Below are 21,759 nucleotides of genomic sequence, written 5' to 3' on the forward strand. Positions count from 1 at the left end.
AACATGAATGGTATGTCTGTCCCACCCAACCCTTCATCACCCACAGTCGGCCCTTCACCCTTTTGAAGGAAGACTATGTCAGCTTTCAAACTTCTCTAATGGGCCAAGACTCTGGATCTTTTCCTGGGCTATTAAGTCATCAAATGTTCCAGGTGACTATCCTGGTGGGAGATTTCTGTCCCCACCTTCCTGTGAGATCAACCATACTTATCTGGTGGACGCACCCCAGCACTCCGGGATTTCCTTTGTTAGGGGGCCATCCAAAATGGCCACGGTCGCCGTTCTGACCATGAGGCCAGGTCCTTGCACTCCAGGGTTTCCCTTTGGGTGCACCCAACATGCCAACTGTATGTCGACCATGTGGTGAACCTCTGCACTGAAGAGTTTCCCTTTGTTTAGGGACCCTCCAAGGTGGTTGCTTATGGCACCATCTTGTTCCTTCAACCTGCACGTTACCTGCGGAAGCCAATCTGAGACCCATCCGTTTCTTTTCCTTGTGTTCACCTTGTGTTCTCTCCTCCCCCCCCTGCCCCCCCCCAAACCCCTTCCTGCACCGTGTCCCCCTGGCGGAGCAGGCTTGACGGACCAAATAGCCTACTCCTGCTCCTATGTTCCCAAGTAGATCTTCAGAAATGTTGTTACAAAGGAAATTTTAATGAAGATGACCCATTTCATCTAGTCATTCCTGAATAATAAATATACCGCATTCCCAATGCACCAATTTACTTATTTTCTGAGATGAATACAGAGCCATAGCCATAATCTTCCTCGCTGGTAATCAGTCCAATTATTGTTCACGCTTCTGTGTAAACAGATTCTTCCTCACATCTGTCCCATGATGCACGATCAATTGTACAAAGATTAAGTTTGGATACAACTGTGGCTTTATTGCAGTAAGATGTGTGGCCTCCCACAGAAGCTGGCGAAATGGCTGCTGAATAGAGGACACGCTCCTCCTACTGGGCGGAGCCAGCAGGCAGGGGCTACCGGCGAACCTGTAGTACAAGTCCTACCTTATATCACCTAATACAGGTGTATCAGCGGTCTACCACATTCACCCCCTGTTAAAAATGAGTCCGGCGGGGGTGGTGGAGAACTATATACAGTAGTGAATTTATGTACTGTGTTTTATCAGGAAAAAGGAAAAGAAAATGTCCTTTGAAAGTTTGGTGCCAGTTAGAGATTCAACCGGTCTGATGCCTTGATATTCCGCTGGGAGCGACGTAGTGGTGGCAGCGATGTCAATGCTGGCGATGTCGATGCTGGCCTGATGTTGGATGACTCCGGGAGTGTGCCAAAATCCTCTTCATCCTCTGGCGTGGGCAAGGGAAGGAGGGATGGTCCTGGTGGCGTTAATGTTGGGAGCGCCTGAGGAGGGGAGGGTGGCGCCGGGCCGGAGAAGTGTGTATGGGTGGAACCTGCTGGTGCCAGGTCCCTGAGGGAGACAGTATCTTGGCGGCCGTCGGGGTACGCCACATAGGCATACTGGGGGTTGGCATGGAGCAAGTGCACCCTATCCACCAAGGGTCCGTCTTGTGGAGTCGGACGTGCCTACGGAGCAGGACCGGTCCTGGAGCTGCGAGCCAAGTGGGGAGCGACACTCCGGATGTGGACATCCTGGGGAAGGCAAAAAGACGTTCATGGGGTGTGTTATTCGTAGCGGTGCACAGCAGTGACCGGATGGAGTGTAGTTCATCAGGGAGCACCTCCTGCCAGCGAGAGGCTGGGAGGTTCCTGGACCGTAGGGCTAGTTGGACAGCCCTCCATACCGTCCCGTTCTCCCTCTCGACCTCCCGTTTCCCCGGGGATTATAGTTGGTCGTCCTGCTGGAGGCGATACCCCTGCTGAGCAGGAACTGACGCAGCCCATCACTCATGAATGCGGATCCCGTCACTGTGGATGTAGGCGGGGAAACCGAACAGAGCGAAGATTGTGTTTAGGGCTTTGATGACGGTGGCAGACGTCATATCGGGGCACGGGATGCCGAAGGGGAATCTGGAGTACTCATCGACCACACTGAGAATATACATGTTTTGATCGGTGGAGGGGAGGGGCCCTTTGACATCCACGCTGAGGCAATCAAAGGGGCGGGAGGCCTTCACCAGGCACGCACGGTCCGGCCGGTAGAAGTACGGCTTGCACTCCGCACAAACCTGGCAGCGTCTGGTGACTGTCCATACTTCCTCGACAGAGTAGGGCAGATTGCAAGCCTTGACAAGATGGTACAATCGTGTGACCCCCGGGTGACAAAGGCTGTCGTGTAGGGCCCGGAGTCGGTCTACTTGTGCGCTGGCACATGTATCTCGGGATAGGGCATCTGGGGGCTCGTTGAGTTTGCCGGGTCGATACAAAATCTCGTAATTATAGGTGGAGAGCTCGATTCTCCACCGCAAGATTTTATTGTTTTTGATCTTGCCCCGCTGCGTGTTGTTAAACATGAAGGCTACCGACCATTGGTCAGTGAGGAGAGTGAACCTCCTTCCGGCCAGGTAATGCCTCCAATGCCGCACAGCTTCAACAATAGCTTGGGCCTCTTTTTCGACAGACGAGTGCCGAATTTCTGAGGCATGAAGGGTGCGGGAAAAGAATGCCACGGGTCTGCCTGCCTGATTGAGGGTGGAGGCAAGTGCGACATCTGATGCGTCGCTTTCTACTTGGAAGGGCAGTGTTTTGTCTACTGCGTGCATCCCGGCCTTGGCTATATCAGCTCTGATACGGGCGAAGGCCTGTTGTGCCTCGGCTGTAAGAGGAAAGTGGATGGACTGAATGAATGGGCGGGCCTTGTCCACATAGTTTGGGACCCACTGGGCGTAGTAGGAGAAGAACCCTAGGCAGCGTTTGAGGGCCTTGGGGCAGTGGGGAGGGGAAGCTCCATGAGGGGGCACATGCGGTCGGGATCGGGCCCCAGAACTCCGTTCTGGACCACATAGCCGAGGATGGCTAAGCGGGTTGTGCTGAACACGCACTTCTCCTTGTTGTAGGTGAGGTTGAGGAGAGTAGCGGTGTGGAGGAATTTGGCACGGTTAGCGTCGTGGTCCTGCTGATCGTGGCCGCAAATGGTGATGTTGTCTAGGTACGGGAAGGTGGCCCGCAAACCATACTGGTCGACCATTCAGTCCATCTCCCTTTGGAAGACTGAGACCCCGTTAGTGACGCTGAAGGGAACCATGAGGAAGTGATAGAGATGACCTTCCGCCTCGAAAGCAGTGTTTGGACGGTCTGATTTACAAATGAGCAGATTTGAGGTCTATCGTTGAGAAGACCCAGTACTGCGCAACCTGATTGACCATATCAGATATGCGTGGGATGGGGTACGCGCCGAGCTGCGTGTACCGATTGATGGTCTGGCTGTAGTCCACGACCATTCTGTGTTTCTCCCCAGTTTTAACGACTACCACTTGGGCTCTCCAGGGGCTGTTGCTGGCCTTGATGATGCCTTCCTGATGCAACCGCTGGACCTCGGACCTGATGAAGGTCTTGTCCTGGGTGCTGTATCGTCTGCTCCTGGTGGCAAAGGGTTTGCAATCCGGAGTTAGATTGGCAAAGAGGGAGGGTGGGTCGACCTTTAGGGTCGCGAGGCCGCACACAGGGAGTGGTGGTAGGGGCCCGCCGAATTTGAGGGTAAGGCTCTGGAGATTGCATTGGCCGTCCAGGCCTAGCAGCCGCTGAATTCTACGTCCTGGACCATGAGAGTGACCGTGCAGAACCCCTGATCGCGACGGAATGGGATCCGGAGGCCAGGGAGATTCTTTGATTGGCGGGGTGGACCGCGAGGGAGCAGCGCCTTACCGTATCCGGGTGGATGAAGCTGTCGGTGCTCCCGGAGTCCAGCAGGCAAGAGGTCACGAGACCGTTGATTCTCACACTGGTCGAAGCGGTGTCCAGGTTGTGCGGACGTGACTGTCACTGAGGCGAGCTGTGGTCGGTCGTCGCTGGCGTCAGAAGATGGAGAGCGTAGGGGGCCCAGGTCGTGGAATGTTGTCAGCGTCCATGCCCCGTGGGGGAGACAAGCTGGGAGCGCCTGAAGATCTTGTGGGGGACCAAATGGCAGCGCCCATGGGCCGCATGTTGCGGGGGCTGGACAAGATGGCGGCACCCATGGGCCGCACGTTGCAGGAGCTGAACAAGATGGCGGCACCCATGGGCCGCACGTGGCCCCGGGAGGTGAAAATGGCGGCGCCCACTGGCCGCGCGTGGCCCCCGGAGGTGAAGATGGCGGCGCCCACTGGCCGTGCATGGACCGGGACGAAGATGGCTGCACCCATTGTGTGTAGGTCAGGGGGGAGGGGGCGATAGCAGCGACTGCACGGGCCTGGCACACCGTGGCGAAGTGTCCCTTTTTGCCGCAAGCCTTGCAAATGGCAGTGCGGGCCGGGCAGCGTTGGTGGGAGTCCTTCTGCTGGCTGCAGAAGTAACATTGGGGACCCCCGGGGTGCGTGGGTTGGCGTGGGGTGCAGGCGTACTGGCTGGGTAAAGCCCGTCTGTGGGGTCCACGTGGGATAGGAGGGGTTGGGCCGCACGGCCGGAGGGGTAGACCTGAGCATTATGTGAGGCGACCGTCATTCATAGAATTTACAGTGCAGAAGGAGGCCACTCGGCCCATCGAGTCTGCACCGGCTCTTGGAAAGAGCACCCTACCCCCCAGGTCAACACCTCCACCCTATCCCCATAACCCAGTAACCCCACCCAACACTAAGGGCAATTTTGGACACTAAGGGCAATTTAGCATGGCCAATCGACCTAACCTGCACATCTTTGGACTGTGGGAGGAAACCGGAGCACCCGGAGGAAACCCACGCACACACGGGGAGAATGTGCAGACTCTGCACAGACAGAGACCCGAGCCGGGAATCGAACCTGGGACCCTGGAGCTGTGAAGCAATTGTGCTATCCACAATGCTACCGTGCTGCCCTTAGAGCTGTCATGGAGAGTGCTAGCTTTTTAGTCTCAGCTAGGTCGAGCGTGGGCCCTTCTAGCAGTCTTTGGTATATGAGGTCCGACCCAATCCCCGTTACAAACGCATCGCGCATAAGAAGGTTGGAATGTTCGGTGGCCGTAATGGCCTGACAGTCACAGTCCCGGACGAGTGGGATTAGGGCCCGCCAGAAGTCTTCTATGGACTCACCAGGGAGTTGAGAGCCAGTGGCGAGTACGTGTCTGGCGAAGAGTGTGTTCATCTTCTGTGCGTAGTTTTTTTTAAGGAGAGCCATGGCGTCTGCATAGAACGGGGCGTCCTGGATCAGCGGAAACACGTTGGAGCTCAACCTTGAGTACAGGATCTGTATCTTCTGAGCCTCCGTCGGAGGGGTGGTCGCTGAGTTGATCTCGGCCTCGAAGCAAGCTAGCCAGTGATTAAAGTCCTTTTTGGCATCGCTTGAGTGCGGATCCAGCTGCAGGCGATGTGGTTTGATTCGGATGTCCATCTTTTAGAAAATCTTACTGCAATAAATTGATGCACGATCAATTGTACAAAGACGAAGGTTGGATACAGTTGTGGCTTTATTGGAGTAGGATGTGTGGCCTCCCACAGCAGCTGACGAAATGGCTGCTGAATAGAGGACATGCTCCTCCTACTGGGCGGAGCCAGCAGACAGGGGCTACCGGCGAACCTGTAGTACAGGTCCTACCTTACATCACCTAATACAGGCGTAACAGCGGTTTACCACATCCCAAAGCTGGCCTGATGTGTATTCTTGTCTTCATATTTCTTAAAGTTGGGGGGGGGGGGCACGGTTCAGCTCAGTTGGCTGGACAGCTGGTTCATGATGGCAAGGCCAACAGCATCAATTCAATTCCCGTACCAGTTGGGGTTATTCATGAAGGCCCCGCCTTCTCAACTTCATCCCGCAGCTGAGGTGTGGTGATCCTCAGGTCAAATCACCACCAGTCAGCTTTCCCTATTAAAGGGGAAAGCAGCCTATTATCTTTTGGGACTATGGCGGCTTACTTACATGACTATTTCTTAAGTAACACTTTCAGTCTATTTTCACAATTCTCTTTAGTAAAATCGGGTGTCAGAGACATCCTAGTCTCTGAGTCCGAAAGTGATGGGTTCAGGTTCCACCTGAGATTTCAGCAAAATGATCGAACCTGGTATTCCAGTGCAGTACTGAGGGAGTGCTATGTTTAAGTGCTATGCTGTCATTTGGATGAGATGTTAGACCAAGGCCCCATCTCCTCTCTAAACCTAAAAGATATTGAGCAGAAGATCTGTGCCGATGCGCAGCGGTGAGAGATGTTGAATTGGCAAAAATATGCTGACTTGTCGGAAACCCAACATGATACTGCTTGAAAGAATGTTCACAATTCATTAATTTCTGAGTGTAATTTAAAAATTCCTCCTCTTCCATTCCTATTACGTTTATGTGCTGCGACCCCTTTGGTTTCAGCTGAACTAGAGGCAATGGGGATGAGAAAAATATCAGCCATGATTGAATGGCGGACCAGACTCGATGGGCGAAGTGGCCTAATTCTGCTCCTATGTCTTATGGTCTTATCATATTCGATCCAGGTTACCGCTTCTTTGAAAGCTTCCTCATTAACGCAATGCCTTAATCCAGTTGCCTCTGATGCCGAAGCAGCCCATAACGGGACCCCAAGAGGTTCAGGACACCGAGGTGACTGAGGTTGCAGACACCGATTCAGAAATGGAAACTCAAGCATCAAAAATCTCCGATGGGGAGTCAATAGTTCTGCAGAACCGGCGAAGCAACCATCGAGACATTCAAAGTGGAAGCGGCATTCACCTTCCAGATTCACACCACCTGACCTGGCACCTCGGGGGCACGATGTTCGATCAGGCACAAAGAGAGTCCAGAGGATTCCTCGGAATTTGGGGGGTGGGGAGGGATGATACAGCCCGCAAGTACCTTACGGACTGGGAACAACTAACTTCCCTCTGAACCTTGCAGAATACGAGCTCCCGCGTTAAGGGAGCCGGGACCTCTAAACAATGTACAGTTGTATGGAATATAAAGCCGGCCTGATAGGCAGACGCAGTTTGGATCTACAGTGTCATGTATAGGAGCTGGTTTAGCTCACTCAGCGAAATCGCTGGCTTTTAAAGCAGACTAAGCAGGCCAGCAGCATGGTTCGGTTTCTGTACCAGCCTCCCCGGACAGGCGCCAGAATGTGGCGACTAGGGGCTTTTCACAGTAACTTCATTGAAGCCTACTTGTGACAATAAGCGATTTTCATTTCATTTCAAATACTTATTGTAAATAAACTACGTTTGTATGCGCTCCTTTGTGGCCTCATGAAAAGTGCTAACCACTGAATCACCTTGCTACCCCTTTGGGAGGTCAAAAGGGTTGGTTGGGAAATTCTGCCTTGGTTCAGCAATTCCCCATGTGACACGAATTTTGGTGAAGGAAGTAATGATGTCAAAGGTTTGGGCGCGAGGCACTCTGGTACTTGTAGTTTCCCTGGGAGGGGCAGCTGACCGCGCAGTCCTTTCTGGGGGTTGTAGTCTTTTATCCCGCTTCCTGCCCATTGATTTGTATACACATGCGCACCGGGGACTTCATTTCCCGGCGAGCGCCGCGCTCGATAATGGCCGCTGTATTGCTGATTTGGGCTCTGGTGTGTCTCTGAGGTGAAATCGGAAGTGGTGGCGACGGACCTGGTGGTTCTTGTCTCCGGGGCCATGGAGGGGAAGTCGAAGGTGGCCCCGAGCGTAGATTTCGATCATAGTTGTTCGGACAGTGTGGAGTATTTGACGCTGAATTTCGGACCTTTCGAGACGGTGCATCGCTGGAGGAGGCTGCCGCCCTGCGATGAGTTTGTGGGAGCCAGGTGAGGAGAGCCGAGGGCACGGGACAAACACCTCCCATCAACAACTTCTTTCACTTGCTGGTCCGCTTCGTATGTCCCTTTCCCGACACCACTCCTCATCCCACAAATACATGCCTCACCACAAACACTTCAAACAGACCCCTCACTGCACACTGATCATCAATATTGTCTCACACAGACCCCTCACTGCACACTGATCATCAATACTGTCTCACACAGACCCCTCACTGCACACTGATCATCAATACTGTCTCACACAGACCCCTCACTGCACACTGATCATCAATACTGTGTCACAGAGACCCCTTACTGCACACTGATCATCAATATTGTCTCACACAGACCCCTCACTGCACACTGATCATCAATACTGTCTCACACAGACCCCTCACTGCACACTGATCATCAATACTGTCTCACACAGACCCCTCACTGCACACTGATCATCAATACTGTCTCACAGAGACCCCTCACTGCACACTGATCATCAATACTGTCTCACACAGACCCCTCACTGCACACTGATCATCAATACTGTCTCACACAGACCCCTTACTGCACACTGATCATCAATACTGTCTCACACAGACCCCTCCCTGCACTCTGATCATCAATACTGTCTCACACAGACCCCTCACTGCACACTGATCATCAATACTGTCTCACACAGACCCCTCACTGCACACTGATCATCAATACTGTCTCACACAGACCCCTCACTGCACACTGATCATCAATACTGTCTCACACAGACCCCTCACTGCACACTGATCATCAATACTGTCTCACACAGACCCCTCACTGCACACTGATCATCAATACTGTCTCACAGAGACCCCTTACTGCACACTGATCATCAATACTGTCTCACACAGACCCCTCACTGCACACTGATCATCAATACTGTCTCACACAGACCCCTCACTGCACACTGATCATCAATACTGTCTCACACAGACCCCTCACTGCACAGTGATCATCAATACTGTCTCACACAGACCCCTCACTGCACACTGATCATCAATACTGTCTCACACAGACCCCTTACTGCACACTGATCATCAATACTGTCTCACACAGACCCCTCACAGCACACTGATCATCAATACTGTCTCACACAGACCCCTCACTGCACACTGATCACTCATACTGTCTCACACAGACCCCTCACAGCACACTGATCATCAATACTGTCTCACACAGACCCCTGACTGCACACTGATCACCAACAATGTCTCACACAGACCCCTCACTGCACACTGATAATCAATACTGTCTCACACAGACCCCTCACTGCACACTGATCATCAATACTTTCTCACACAGACCCCTTACTGCACACTGATCATCAATACTTTCTCACACAGACCCCTTATTCCACACTGATCATCAATACTGTCTTACATTGACCCGTTGTTGCACACTGATCATCAATACTGTGTCACAGAGACCCCTTACTGCACACTAATCATCAATACTGTGTCACAGAGACCCCTTACTGCACACTGATCATCAATACTGTCTCACACAGACCCCTTACTGCACACTGATCATCAATACTGTCTCACACAGACCCCTCACTGCACACTGATCATCAATACTTTCTCACACAGATCCCTTGCTGCACACTGATCATCAATACTGTCTCACAGAGACCCCTTGTTCCACACTGATCATCAATACTGTGTCACAGAGACCCCTCACTGCACACTGATCATCAGAGTAGAGTAGGAGGGAAAATATGGCGGGTAGTACCAGTGGGAGAGAAGCGGGCTTGTGCAGTATGCTACGATGGAAGTATTGAAAGTACGTGGATGTTTGCACATTTTTGCCTTTTTTGCTTTCTTTCTGTTGATGTCTGTAACTGTTTATAAAGCCAAAAACTACCTCAATAAAATTGTTTATTAAAAAAAAAATACTGTCTCACACAGACCCCTTACTGCACACTGATCATCAATACTGTGTCACAGAGACCCCTTACTGCACACTGATCATCAATACTGTCTCACACAGACCCCTTACTGCACACTGATCATCAATACTGTCTCACACAGACCCCTTACTGCACACTGATCATCAATACTGTCTCACAGAGACCCCTTACTACACACTGATCATCAATACTGTCTCACACGGATCCCTTACTACACACTGATCATCAATACTGTCTCACACAGACCCCTTACTGCACACTGATCATCAATACTGTCTCACACAGACCCCTTACTACACACTGATCATCAATACTGTCTCACAGACACCCCTGGCTGCACACTGATCATCAATACTGTGTCACAGAGACCCCTTACTGCACACTGATCATCAATACTGTGTCACAAAGACGCCTTACTGCACACTTATCATCAATACTGTCTCACATGACCCCCTTTTTAAAAAAAAATAATTTTTATTGAGATTTTTGAAAAATGTATAACAACAACACAATAATAACAATAACAATAATACATACACCCCGGCACCCATAACAACGCATATAACGAACACCCCCACCCCTCCAACCCAATAAACAACAAAATAAATTAACAATAAATTAAATTAACATAAACAATGCCCCCCTGAAATCCCCCCCCCTTTTTTCCCCCCTTCCCCCCGGGTTGCTGCTGCCGCTGGATAGTTCTCTATCTTTGAGTCAGAAAGTCGAGGAAAGGCTGCCGCCGCCTAAAGAACCCTTGTACCGACCCCCTCAGGGCGAATTTGACCTTCTCCAGCTTAATGAATCCCCCCATGTCATTGATCCAGGTCTCCACGCTTGGGGGTCTCGCATCTTTCCATTGCAACAAGATCCTCTGCCGGCCTACTAGGGACGCAAAGGCCAAAACACCGGCCTCTTTCGCCTCCTGCACTCCCGGCTCCACCCCAACCCCAAATATCGCGAGTCCCCAGCCTGGCTTGACCCTGGATCCTACCACCCTCGACACCGTCTTCGCCACCCCCTGTTAGAATTCCCCCAGTGCCGGGCATGCCCAAAACATATGGGCGTCGTTCGCTGGGCTCCCCGAACACCTAATGCACCTGTCCTCCCCAACCAAAAAACCTGCTCATCCTCGTCCCGGACATATGAGCCCTGTGCAGTACCTTGAACTGGATGAGGCTAAGCCTCGCACATGAAGAGGAGGAGTTCACCCTCTCCAGGGTGTCCGCCCATGTCCCCCCCTCAATCTGCTCCCCCAGCTCCACTTCCCACTTAATCTTCAGCTCCTCTACCGACGCCTCCTCCACCTCCTGCATCACCTGGTAGATGTCAGACACCTTCCCATCCCTGACCCACACCCCCGAGAGCACCCTATCCCTTACCCCCCGCGGGGGCAGCGAAGGGAACCCCTCCACCTGCCGCCTAGCAAATGCCTTGACCTGAAGGTACCTGAACATATTCCCCGGGGGGAGCTCAAACGCCTCCTCCAGCTCACCCAGGATAGCAAATCTCCCATCAATGAACAGGTCTCCCAACTTCCTTATGCCCGCCCTGTGCCACCCCAGGAACCCGCCATCAATGTTCCCTGGGACAAACCGGTGGTTCCCCCGCAGGGGGGCCTCCACCGAGCCCCCCACTTCCCCCCTGTGTCACCTCCACTGCCCCCAAATCTTGAGGGTAGCCGCCACCACCGGGCTCGTACTGTACCTTGTTGGAGGGAGCGGCAATGGTGCCGTTACCAGTGCCTTCAGGCTCGTGCCTCCCCAGGACGCCATCTCCATCCGTTTCCATGCTGCCCCCTCCCCATCCATTACCCACTTGCGTACCATCGCGACATTAGCCGCCCAGTAATACCCAGAGAGGTTGGGCAGCGCCAGCCCCCCTCTATCCCTGCCCCGCTCCAAAAAGACCCTCCTCACCCTCGGAGTCCCGTGCGCCCAAACAAATCCCAGAATGCTGCTGTTCACCCTCCTAAAAAAAGCTCTCCGAATGAAAATGGGGAGGCACTGAAACAAAAACAAAAACCTCGGGTGCACCGTCATTTTAACGGACTGTACTCTACCCGCCAACAACAGCGGCAGCATGTCCCACCTTTTAAACGCCTCCTCCATCTGCTCCACCAACCTAGTAAAATTAAGCTTATGCAGAGCCCCCCAACTCCTAGCCACCTGAACCCCCAGGTACCTAAAACTCCTCACTGCCCTTTTTAGCGGGAGCCTACCAATCCCCTCCTCCTGATCTCCCGGGTATACAACAAACAGCTCCCTCTTGCCCAGGTTCAACTTACAGCCCGAGAAACTCCCAAACTCAGCAAGAATCTCCATCACCTCCGGCATTCCCCCCTCCGGGTCTGCTACATACAGCAGCAAGTCATCTGCATAAAGCGACACTCGGTGCTCCTCCCCACCCCGCACCAGACCCCTCCACCTCCCCGACTCCCTGAGCGCCATGGCCAGAGGCTCAATTGCTAACGCAAAAAGCAAGGGGGACAGGGGGCACCCCTGCCTCGTCCCACGGTAGAGCCTGAAGTACTCGGACCCCCTCCCATTTGTCGCTACACTCGCCATCAGGGCTTCGTACAGCAATCTCACCCATTTAATAAACCCCTCCCTGAACCCGAACCTCTCTAACACCTCCCATAAGTACCCCCACTCAACCCGATTAAAGGCCTTCTCCGCATCCAATGCCACCACAATCTCCGCCTCCTTCTGCCGCCGGCATCATTATCACATTTAGCAGCCTTCGCACGTTAGTGTTCAGCTGCCTCCCCTTCACAAAACCCGTCTGATCTTCATGTATCACCCCCGGCACACAGTCCTCTATTCTAGTGGCCAAGATCTTCGCCAGCAACGTGGCATCCACATTCAGCAGTGAAATGAGCCTATATGATCCACACTGCAAGGGGTCCTTATCTCGCTTCAGGATCAGGGAAATCAGCGCCCGTGACATCGTCGGGGGCAAAACTCCCCCCTCCCATGCCTCGTTAAAGGTCCGAACCAACAGGGGGCCCAACAGGTCCGCATATTTTTTATAAAATTCAACCGGGAACCTATCCGGTCCCGGCGCCTTCCCCGACTGCATGTGGCCAATCCCTCTAACCAGCTCCTCCAACTGGATTGGTGCCCCCAGTCCCTCCACCTGCTCCTCCTGCACCCTTGGAAATCGCAGCCTGTTCAAAAAGCTCTCCATCACCACCCCCCCCAAACCTCCACCGGCAATTCCGACCGGTACAGTTCCCTGTAGAAGTCCCTAAAGACCCCATTGACCTCTGCCCCCTGCCGCACCACATTCCCACCCCTATCCTTCACTCCAACAATCTCCCTAGCCGCGTCCCGCTTGCGAAGCTGATGCGCCAGCATCCTGCTCGCCCTCTCTCCATATTCATAGACCACTCCCTGCGCCTTCTTCCACTGTGTCTCCGCCTTTCTGGTGGTCAATAAATCAAACTTGGCCTCCAAGCTATGCCGTTCCCCCAGCAATCCCTCCTCCGGGGCCTCCGCGTACCTCCTATCTACACTCAGCAGCTCCGCCACCAGTCTCTCCCTCTCCTCCTCTCCCCCCTCTCCCTATGGGCTTGGATGGAGATCAGCTCCCCATCGAATCACTGCCTTCAGAGCCTCCCACACCATCCCCACCCGGACCTCCCCAGTATCATTGACCTCGAGGTACCTCTCGATACATCCCCGGACCCTCCTGCCCACCTCCTCATCAGCCAACAGCCCCACGTCCAGACGCCAAAGCAGGCGCTGGTCCTGCACCTCCCCCATCTCCAGATCCACCCAATGCGGAGCATGGTCCGAAATTGCTATAGCCGAATATTCGGCATCCTCCACCCTCGGGACCAGCCCCTACTCAGGACAAAAAAATCAATGCGGGAATAAACCCTGTGCATGTGGGAGAAAAAAGAGTACTCCCGAGCCCTCGGCCTCTCGAACCTCCAGGGATCCACTCCTCCCATCTGGTCCGTAAACCCCCTCAACACCTTGGCCGCCGCCGGCCTCCTGCCTGTCCTAGAACTAGAACGATCCAGTGAGGGATCCAGCACCGTATCGAAGTCCCCCCCCCCCCCCATGATCAGGCCCCCGCCTCGAGGTCAGGAATGCGGCCCAACATACGCCTCATGAAACCAGCATCATCCCAATTTGGGGCATACGCATTTACCAACACCACCCTCTCCCCCTGCAGCTTACCGCTTACCATCACATATCTGCCGCCACTATCAGCCACCACCTCAGACGCCTCAAGTGCCACCCGCTTCCCCACCAGGATCGCCACACCCCGGTTCTTCGCGTCGAGTCCTGAATGGAAAACCTGCCCCACCCACCCCTTTCTCAGATGAACCTGGTCCGCCACCTTCAGGTGAGTCTCCTGAAGCATGGCCACGTCCGCCTTCAGCCCCTTCAGATGTGAAAACACCTGGGCCCGCTTCACCGGCCCATTCAACCCCCGCACGTTCCACGTGATCAGCCGGATCAGGGGCACCCCACCCCCGTCGACTAGCCATAGCCCATCGACTGCTCGCCCCTGGCCAGCACCCCCAAATCGGTCCATTTCCCACGGCGATAGAACCTCACCCCGACCGCCCCCCCCCCCCCCCCCCCCCCCCCCCCCCCCCCCGACCCGCACCAGCAGCAACCCGGTATTTCTCCCCCCCCCCCCCCCCCCCCCCCCCCCCCAGGCGAGGACCCCTCCTAGCCGCGACGCTCCCTCCATAGTACTCCCGTGAGCCAGCTGACTTCTGCTGACCCCGGCAGCTCCCGCCCTAACTCCGACCCCTCCCGATATGGGGTCACCCCTCTCTCTCCACCACCCCCACCCCCCCACAGCAGCTCCTTGGCACCGCTCCAGCGCGGGAAAACGGAACTGATATCCACGCCCCTTGCCTCCAGCTCCACCCCCCTCGTCCCGCAGCACGGGAAACCAGAGGAAAGCCCGCGCTTTCCCATTGCCCCACCCCACCTCCTCAACGCAGCTCCCAAATAGCAGTCCCAACCCATCCACCACCCCCGTACAAACAAAAGCAGAACAACCATAGACCCCAATACCCCCCTTAAAACACAAAACCATAACCAACATCATCCGAAAGCGGGGAAAAAAAACAAACAGAATAGCCAGCAACAGCATAAACAGTGATACAAAAAAACACCCCACAGTCCCCAATCCCTAGTTCGAGTCCAACGTTTCAGCCTGCACAAAGGCCCATGCTTCCTCCGGGGACTCAAAATAGTGATGCTGGTCCTTCTGGGTGACCCACAAGCGTGCAGGCGGCAGCATGCCGAATTTCACCTGCCTGCTGTGGAGCACCGCCTTCGTCCGGTTGTACCCGGCCCTCCGCTTGGCCACCTCCGCACTCCAGTCCTGGTAGATACGCACCACCGTGTTCTCCCACTTGCTGCTCCGCTCCTTCTTGGCCCACCGCAGCACACACTCCCGGTCACTGAACCGATGGAACCGCACCAGCACCGCCCGCGGGGGTTCATTCGCCTTAGGCCGCCTGGCCAGTACTCTGTGGGCCCCCTCCAGCTCCAGGGGCAGATGGAAAGATCCTGCCCCCACCAGCGAGTTCAGCATCACGGCCACATAAGCCGGCAGGTCCGACCCCTCCAGCCCCTCCGCGAGGCCCAGGATCCGCAAGTTCTTCCTCCTTGACCGAAACTCCATCTCCTCAAAGCAATCCTGCCACTTTTTGTGGAGCGCCTCGTGCATCTCCACCTTCCCCACGAGGGCCGAGACCTCATCCTCGCGCTCAGAGGCCTGCTGCTGCAACTCAAGGATCGCTGCACCCTGGGTTGTCTGGGTCTCCAGCAGCTTACTTGTCGTAACCTTCAGAGAGTCCAGCAACTCCACTTTCAGCTCCGTAAAGTAGCGCAGCAGGGCCGCCTGCTGTTCCTCCGCCCACTGCTTCCACTCCTCGGGGGCTCCACCGGCCACCATTTTGTCCACCTTCCCCCGCTTTTCCAGGGGAGCTGCTGCCGCTTTTTTCCTCGCCCCTCTCCGGGTCCGCACCATAAATCCCGGGGGTATTGCTCCAGACCCCTTTACACACCGGGAATCGTCGAATCAGTGCCGTTTGGGGCCCTTAAAAGAGCCCACAAGTCCTATAGAAGCGGGAGCTGCCGAACGTGCGGCTTAGCTCCGCATTGCCGCCACCGGAAGTCCTCCTCACATAGAGCCTTTACTGCACACTGATCATCAATACTGTCTCACAGATACCCCCTACACCACACTGATCATCAATACTGTGTCGCAGATACCCCCTACACCACACTGATCATTAATACTGTCTCACAGAGACCCCTTACTACACACTGATAATCAATATTAGAGTGAAGGAGGTGCTGGAGGTATTAAAGCGCATCAAGATAGATACATCTCCTGGACCTGATGAAATGTATCCCAGGCTGTTGTGGGAGGCTTTGGAGGAAATTGCCGGTCCTCTAGTTGAGATATTGAAATCATTGACAGCCACAAGAGAGGTGCCTGAAGATTGGAGGGTAGCAAATGTTGTGCCCTTGTATTTGAAGGGCTGTAGGGATAAGTCTGGGAACTGCAGACCGGTTAGCCTCAATTCTGTAGTGGATAAATTGTTCGAAGGTATTCTGAGGGACAGGATCTACAGGCATTTAGACAGGCAGGGGCTAATTAGGGAAAGTCAGCATGGCTTTGTAAGGGGAAAGTCATGTCTCATGAATTTGATTGAGTTTTTTGAAGGGGTAACCAAGAAGGTAGATGAGGGCAGTGCAGTCGATGTTCTCTACATGGACTTTAGCCAGGCCTTTGACAAGGTTCCGCAGGGTAAGTTGTTGCAAAAGGTTAAATCTCAAGGAATCCAGGGTGAGGTAGCCAATTGGATACAAAATTGGCTTGGCGACCGAAGCCAAAGGGTGATTGTGGAGGGTTGTTCTTCAAACTGGAGGCCTGTGACCAGCGATGTGCCTCAGGGATCGGTGCTGGGTCCACTGTTACTTGTTATATACATTAATGATTTGGATGAGAATGTAGGAGGCATGGTTAGCAGATGACACCAAGATTGGTGGCATAGTGGATAGTGAAGAAGGTCATGTAAGATTGCAACAGGATCTTGACCAATTGGGCCAGTGGACCAATGAATGGCAGATGGAGTTTAATTTGGATAAATGTGACATGATGCATTTTGGTAGATCAAATCAGAGCAGGACCTACTCAGTTAATGGTAGGGAGTTGGGGAGAGTTAGAGAACAAAGAGATCTAGGAGTACAGGTTCATAACTCCTTGGAGGTGGAGTCGCAGGTGGACAGGGTGGTGAAGAAGGCATTCAGCGTGCTCGGTTTTACTGGTCAGAATATTGAATACAGGTGTTGGGACGTCTTGTTGAAGTTGTACAAGACATTGGTAAGACTATACATGGAATACTGTGTTCAGTTCTGGTCACCCTATTATAGAAAGTATATTGTTAAACTAGAAAGAGTGCAGAACAGATTTACGAGAATGCACCTAGGACTTGATGGTCCGCATTATACTGCACATTGATCATCAATACTGTATCAGAGAGACCCCTCACGGCACACTGATCATCAATACTATGTCACAGAGACCCCTTACTGCACATTGATCATTAATACTGTCCCACACAGACCCCTTACTGCACATTGATCATTAATACTGTCACACACAGACCCCTTACTGCACATTGATCATTAATACTGTCTCACAGAGACCCCTTACTACACACTGATCATCAATACTGTGTCACAATGACCCCTTACTACACACTGATCATCCATACTGTCTCACACAGACCCCTCACTGCACACTGATCATCAATACTTTCTCACACAGACTCCTTACTACACACTGATCATCAGTACTGTCTCACAGAGACCCCTCACTGCACACTGATCATCAATACTGTCTCACACAGACCTGTTTATCGACGGAAGGTTTGCGAGCCTGGGGGAGTTGGAGGAGAAATTTGGGCTCCCGCCGGGAAACATGTTTAGATATCTGCAGGTAAAGGCATTTGCTAGACGGCAGGTGGAGGGATTCCCTGCGCTCCCCGCGAAGGGGGTGAGTGACAGGGTGCTCTCGGGGGTCTGGGTCGGGGAGGGGAAGATATCCGATATCTACAAGCTTATGCAGGAGAAGGAAGAGGCGTCAGTAGAGGAGCTGAAAACGAAGTGGGAGGGGGAACTGGGGGAACAGATCGAAGACGGGACATGGGCTGATGCCCTGGAGAGGGTAAATTCTTCCTCCTCGTGTGCGCGGCTTAGCCTCATCCAATTCAAGGTGCTGCATAGGGCCCACATGACTGGGACGAGGATGAGTAGGTTCTTTGGGGGTGAAGATAGGTGTGCCAGGTGCTCGGGGAGTCCAGCGAACCATGCCCATATGTTCTGGGCATGCCCGGCATTGGAGGAGTTCTGGAAGGGGGTGGCGAGGACGGTGTCAAGGGTGGTGGGATCCAGGGTCAAGCCAGGATGGGGACTCGCGATCTTTGGGGTTGGGGTAGAGCCGGGAGTGCAGGAGGCGAAAGAGGCCGGTGTGCTGGCCTTTGCGTCCCTAGTAGCCCGGCGAAGGATTTTGCTACAGTGGAAGGACGCGAGGCCCCCAAGCGTGGAGACCTGGATCAATGACATGGCGGGCTTCATTAAGCTTGAGAAGGTTAAATTCGCCCTGAGAGGATCGGTGCAAGGGTTCTTTAAACGGTGGCAACCTTTCCTCGACTTTCTGACTCAACGATAGGGTACTGGGACAGTAGCAGCAGCAACCCTGGGGGGGGGGGGGGGGGGGGGGGACGTTGATTATGTTAGCTTATTTTATTTAAATTTGATTTATCTAATTTTAATTTATGGTTAAGTTCTCTTGTTTGGGGGGGGGGGAATGTGATACATGTGATGTTACGGTATGGGGGGAATTGTGGGTGTTATGGGGCTGTTAGTTGCATATTACTGCTTTTTGCTATACTTTTTGTTATATTTTCTGTAAAAAATTCCAATAGAAATTATTAAAAAAAAAAAAAAAATACTGTCTCACACAGACCCCTCACTGCACACTGATCATCAATACTGTCTTACAGAGACCCCTTACTGCACACTGATCATCAATACAGTGTCACAGAGACCCTTACTGTACACTGATCATCAATACCGTCTCAAACAGACCCCTTACTGCACACTGATCATCAATACTGTCTCATACAGACCCCTTACTGCACACTGATCATCAATACTGTCTCACATAGATCTCTTACTGCACACTGATCATCAATACTGTCTCACACAGACCCATTACTACACACTGATCATCAATACTGTCTCACACGGACCCCTGACTGCACACTGATCATCAATACTGTCTCACAGAGACCCCTTACTACACACTGATCATCAATACTGTCTCACAGAGACCCCTTGCTGCACACTGATCATCAATACTGTCTCACAGAGACCCCTTACTGCACGCTGATCATCAATACTGTCTCACAGAGACCTCTTATTGCACGTTGATCATTAATACTGTCCCACACAAGGGGGTGGCGAGGGTGGCGAGGACGGTGTCAAGGGTGGTGGGATCCAGGGTCAAGCCAGGATGGGGATTCGCGATCTTTGGGGTTGGGGTAGAGCCGGGAGTGCAGGAGACGAAAGAGGCCGGTGTGCTGGCCTTTGCGTCCCTAGTAGCCCGGCGAAGGAATTTGCTACCGTGGAAGGACGCGAGGCCCCCAAGCGTGGAGACCTGGATCAATTACATGGCGGGCTTCATTAAGCTGGAGAAGGTTAAATTCGCCCTGAGAGGATCGGTGCAAGGTTTCTTTAAACGGTGGCAACCTTTCCTCGACTTTCTGGCTCAACGATAGGGTACTGGGACAGTAGCAGCAGCAACCCGGGGGAGTGGGGGGGGGGGGGGGGGGGGGGGGGGGGGGAACGTTTATTATGTTTGCTTATTTTATTTAAATTTGAGTTATTTAATTTTAATTTATGGTTAAGTTCTCTTGTTGGGGGGGGGGGAGTGGGGGGAGTGTGATGCATGTGATGTTACGGTATGGGGGGAATTGTGGGTGTTATGGGGCTGTTAGTTGCATATTACTGCTTGTTGCTATACTTGTTATATTTGTATATTTTCTGTAAAAAATTCCAATAAAAATTATTTAAAAAAAAAATACTGTCCCACACAGACCCCTTACTGCACACTGATCATCAATACTGTCTCGCAGAGACCCCTTACTGCACACTGATCATCAATACTGTCTCACAGAGACCTCTTATTGCACGTTGATCATTAATACTGTCCCACACAGACCCCTTACTGCACGTTGATCATCAATACCGTCTCACAGAGATCCCTTACTGCATGCTGATCTTTAATACTGTCTCGCAGAGATCCCTTACTGCACGCTGATCTTTAATACTGTCTCACAGAGATCCCTTACTGTACACTAATCATCAATACTGTCTCACAGAGACCCCTTACTACACACTGATCAACAATACTGTCTCATAGCGATCCCTTACTACACACTGATCATTAATACTGTCTCAGCGAGACCCCTCACTGCACACTGATCATCAATACTGTCTCACACTGACCCCTTACTGTACACTAATCATCAATACTGTCTCACAGAGACCCCTTACTACACACTGATCAACAATACTGTCTCACACTGACCCCTTACTGCACACTGATCATTAATACTGTCTCAGCGAGACCCCTTAGTGCACACTGATCATCAATACTGTCTCGCAGAGACCCCTTACTGCACACTGATCATCAATACTGTCTCACAGAGACCTCTTATTGCCGTTGATCATTAATACTGTCCCACACAGACCCCTTAATGCACACTGATCATCAATACTGTCTCGCAGAGACCCCTTACTGCACACTGATCATCAATACTGTCTCACACTGACCCCTTGCTGCACACTGATCATCAATACTGTCCCACACAGACCCCTTACTGCACACTGATCATCAATACTGTCTCACACAGACCCCTCACTGCACACTGATCATCAATACTGACTCACACTGACCCCTTACTGCACACTGATCATCAATACTGTCTCACAGAGACCCCTTACTGCACACTGATCTTCAATACTGTCTCACACTGACCCCTTGCTGCACACTGATCATTAATACTGTGTCACAGACACCTCTTACTGGTCAGTGATTCATCAGTTTTGTCACAGTGACCTTGTGCTGCACTCTTATCTATCATTAACCCCATTGAAATCCATGCTGTTCATCCATCCATACTTAAATAATTTCCGTGCACAAATTAATCTATAACCCTCCGTAAACCTAATTGTACACACTAACGCAGGATCTAAAGACAAAGCTGGAAGCGCTCAGCAGTCTGGCAGCATCTGTGAAGATAGAAATATTTTGAGTTTGTGTTTTGATTCGAATGGGACTCATTTTCAGAAATCGCTCCACAGGCACTGGTAGATTTTCTGAGTATTTCCTGCGCTTTCTGTTCTTATTTCAGAGTTCTAGTGTCTGCAATGTTTTACCAATATAGCAGTGGAAGAGCTGATGTGCTCCTGGGCACAATCTCTAGACCACCAAATAGAAGGAAATTTGCAAGAATATATCAGAAAGGTGTGGGAACGAAAATGCAATAATAAAGGGGAACTTCAGTTATCCTAATATAGTCCAGAAAATAATATTGTAATAGTCAAAGAGGAGTAGGAGTTTGTGACTTGTAGAAAAGGAGTCTATTGATCTGTACGTTTTTAGCCAGTGTCACATTTGCATGATCCTTGTCTATTTCCATAACAACTTGAAACCCATTAATATTGTGATTAATTTCCCAAATGCTCCCCTGAAACATGACACTGAAACATGTGGTTACCCAGCTGCACAATGGTTAGCACTGCTGCCTCACTGCCAGGGACCCGGGTTCAATTCCATCCTCGAGTGACTATGTGGAGTTTATACGTTGTGCCCGTGTCTGCATGGGTTTCCTCTGGGGCTCCAATTTCTTCTCTCAGTCCAAAGATTAATTCACCAGAACCAGATTTAACATTTCCTTTCAGATGCATTACTA

General features: G+C 52.3%; 1 protein-coding gene across 4 annotated transcripts in view; it reads left to right on the forward strand.

Moving 5' to 3' along the window:
- Positions 1 to 7,541: 7,541 nt before the first annotated feature.
- The window catches only part of lztr1 (leucine-zipper-like transcription regulator 1), a 104,707-nt gene continuing 90,489 nt past the window's right edge, over positions 7,542 to 21,759 (forward strand). For all 4 annotated transcript variants that reach the window (XR_005460107.1, XR_005460108.1, XM_038792579.1 and 1 more), the window contains exon 1: positions 7,542 to 7,795. Coding sequence is in view for 2 of the 4 variants with exons in the window: in XM_038792579.1 (XP_038648507.1) it covers positions 7,647 to 7,795 (149 nt within the window). In the remaining 2 variants the exon portion in view is untranslated. The remainder of the gene's footprint in view (positions 7,796 to 21,759) is intronic.

The sequence above is a fragment of the Scyliorhinus canicula genome, chromosome 1, assembly GCF_902713615.1.
Source record: "Scyliorhinus canicula chromosome 1, sScyCan1.1, whole genome shotgun sequence".
Classification (NCBI taxonomy): domain Eukaryota; kingdom Metazoa; phylum Chordata; class Chondrichthyes; order Carcharhiniformes; family Scyliorhinidae; genus Scyliorhinus; species Scyliorhinus canicula.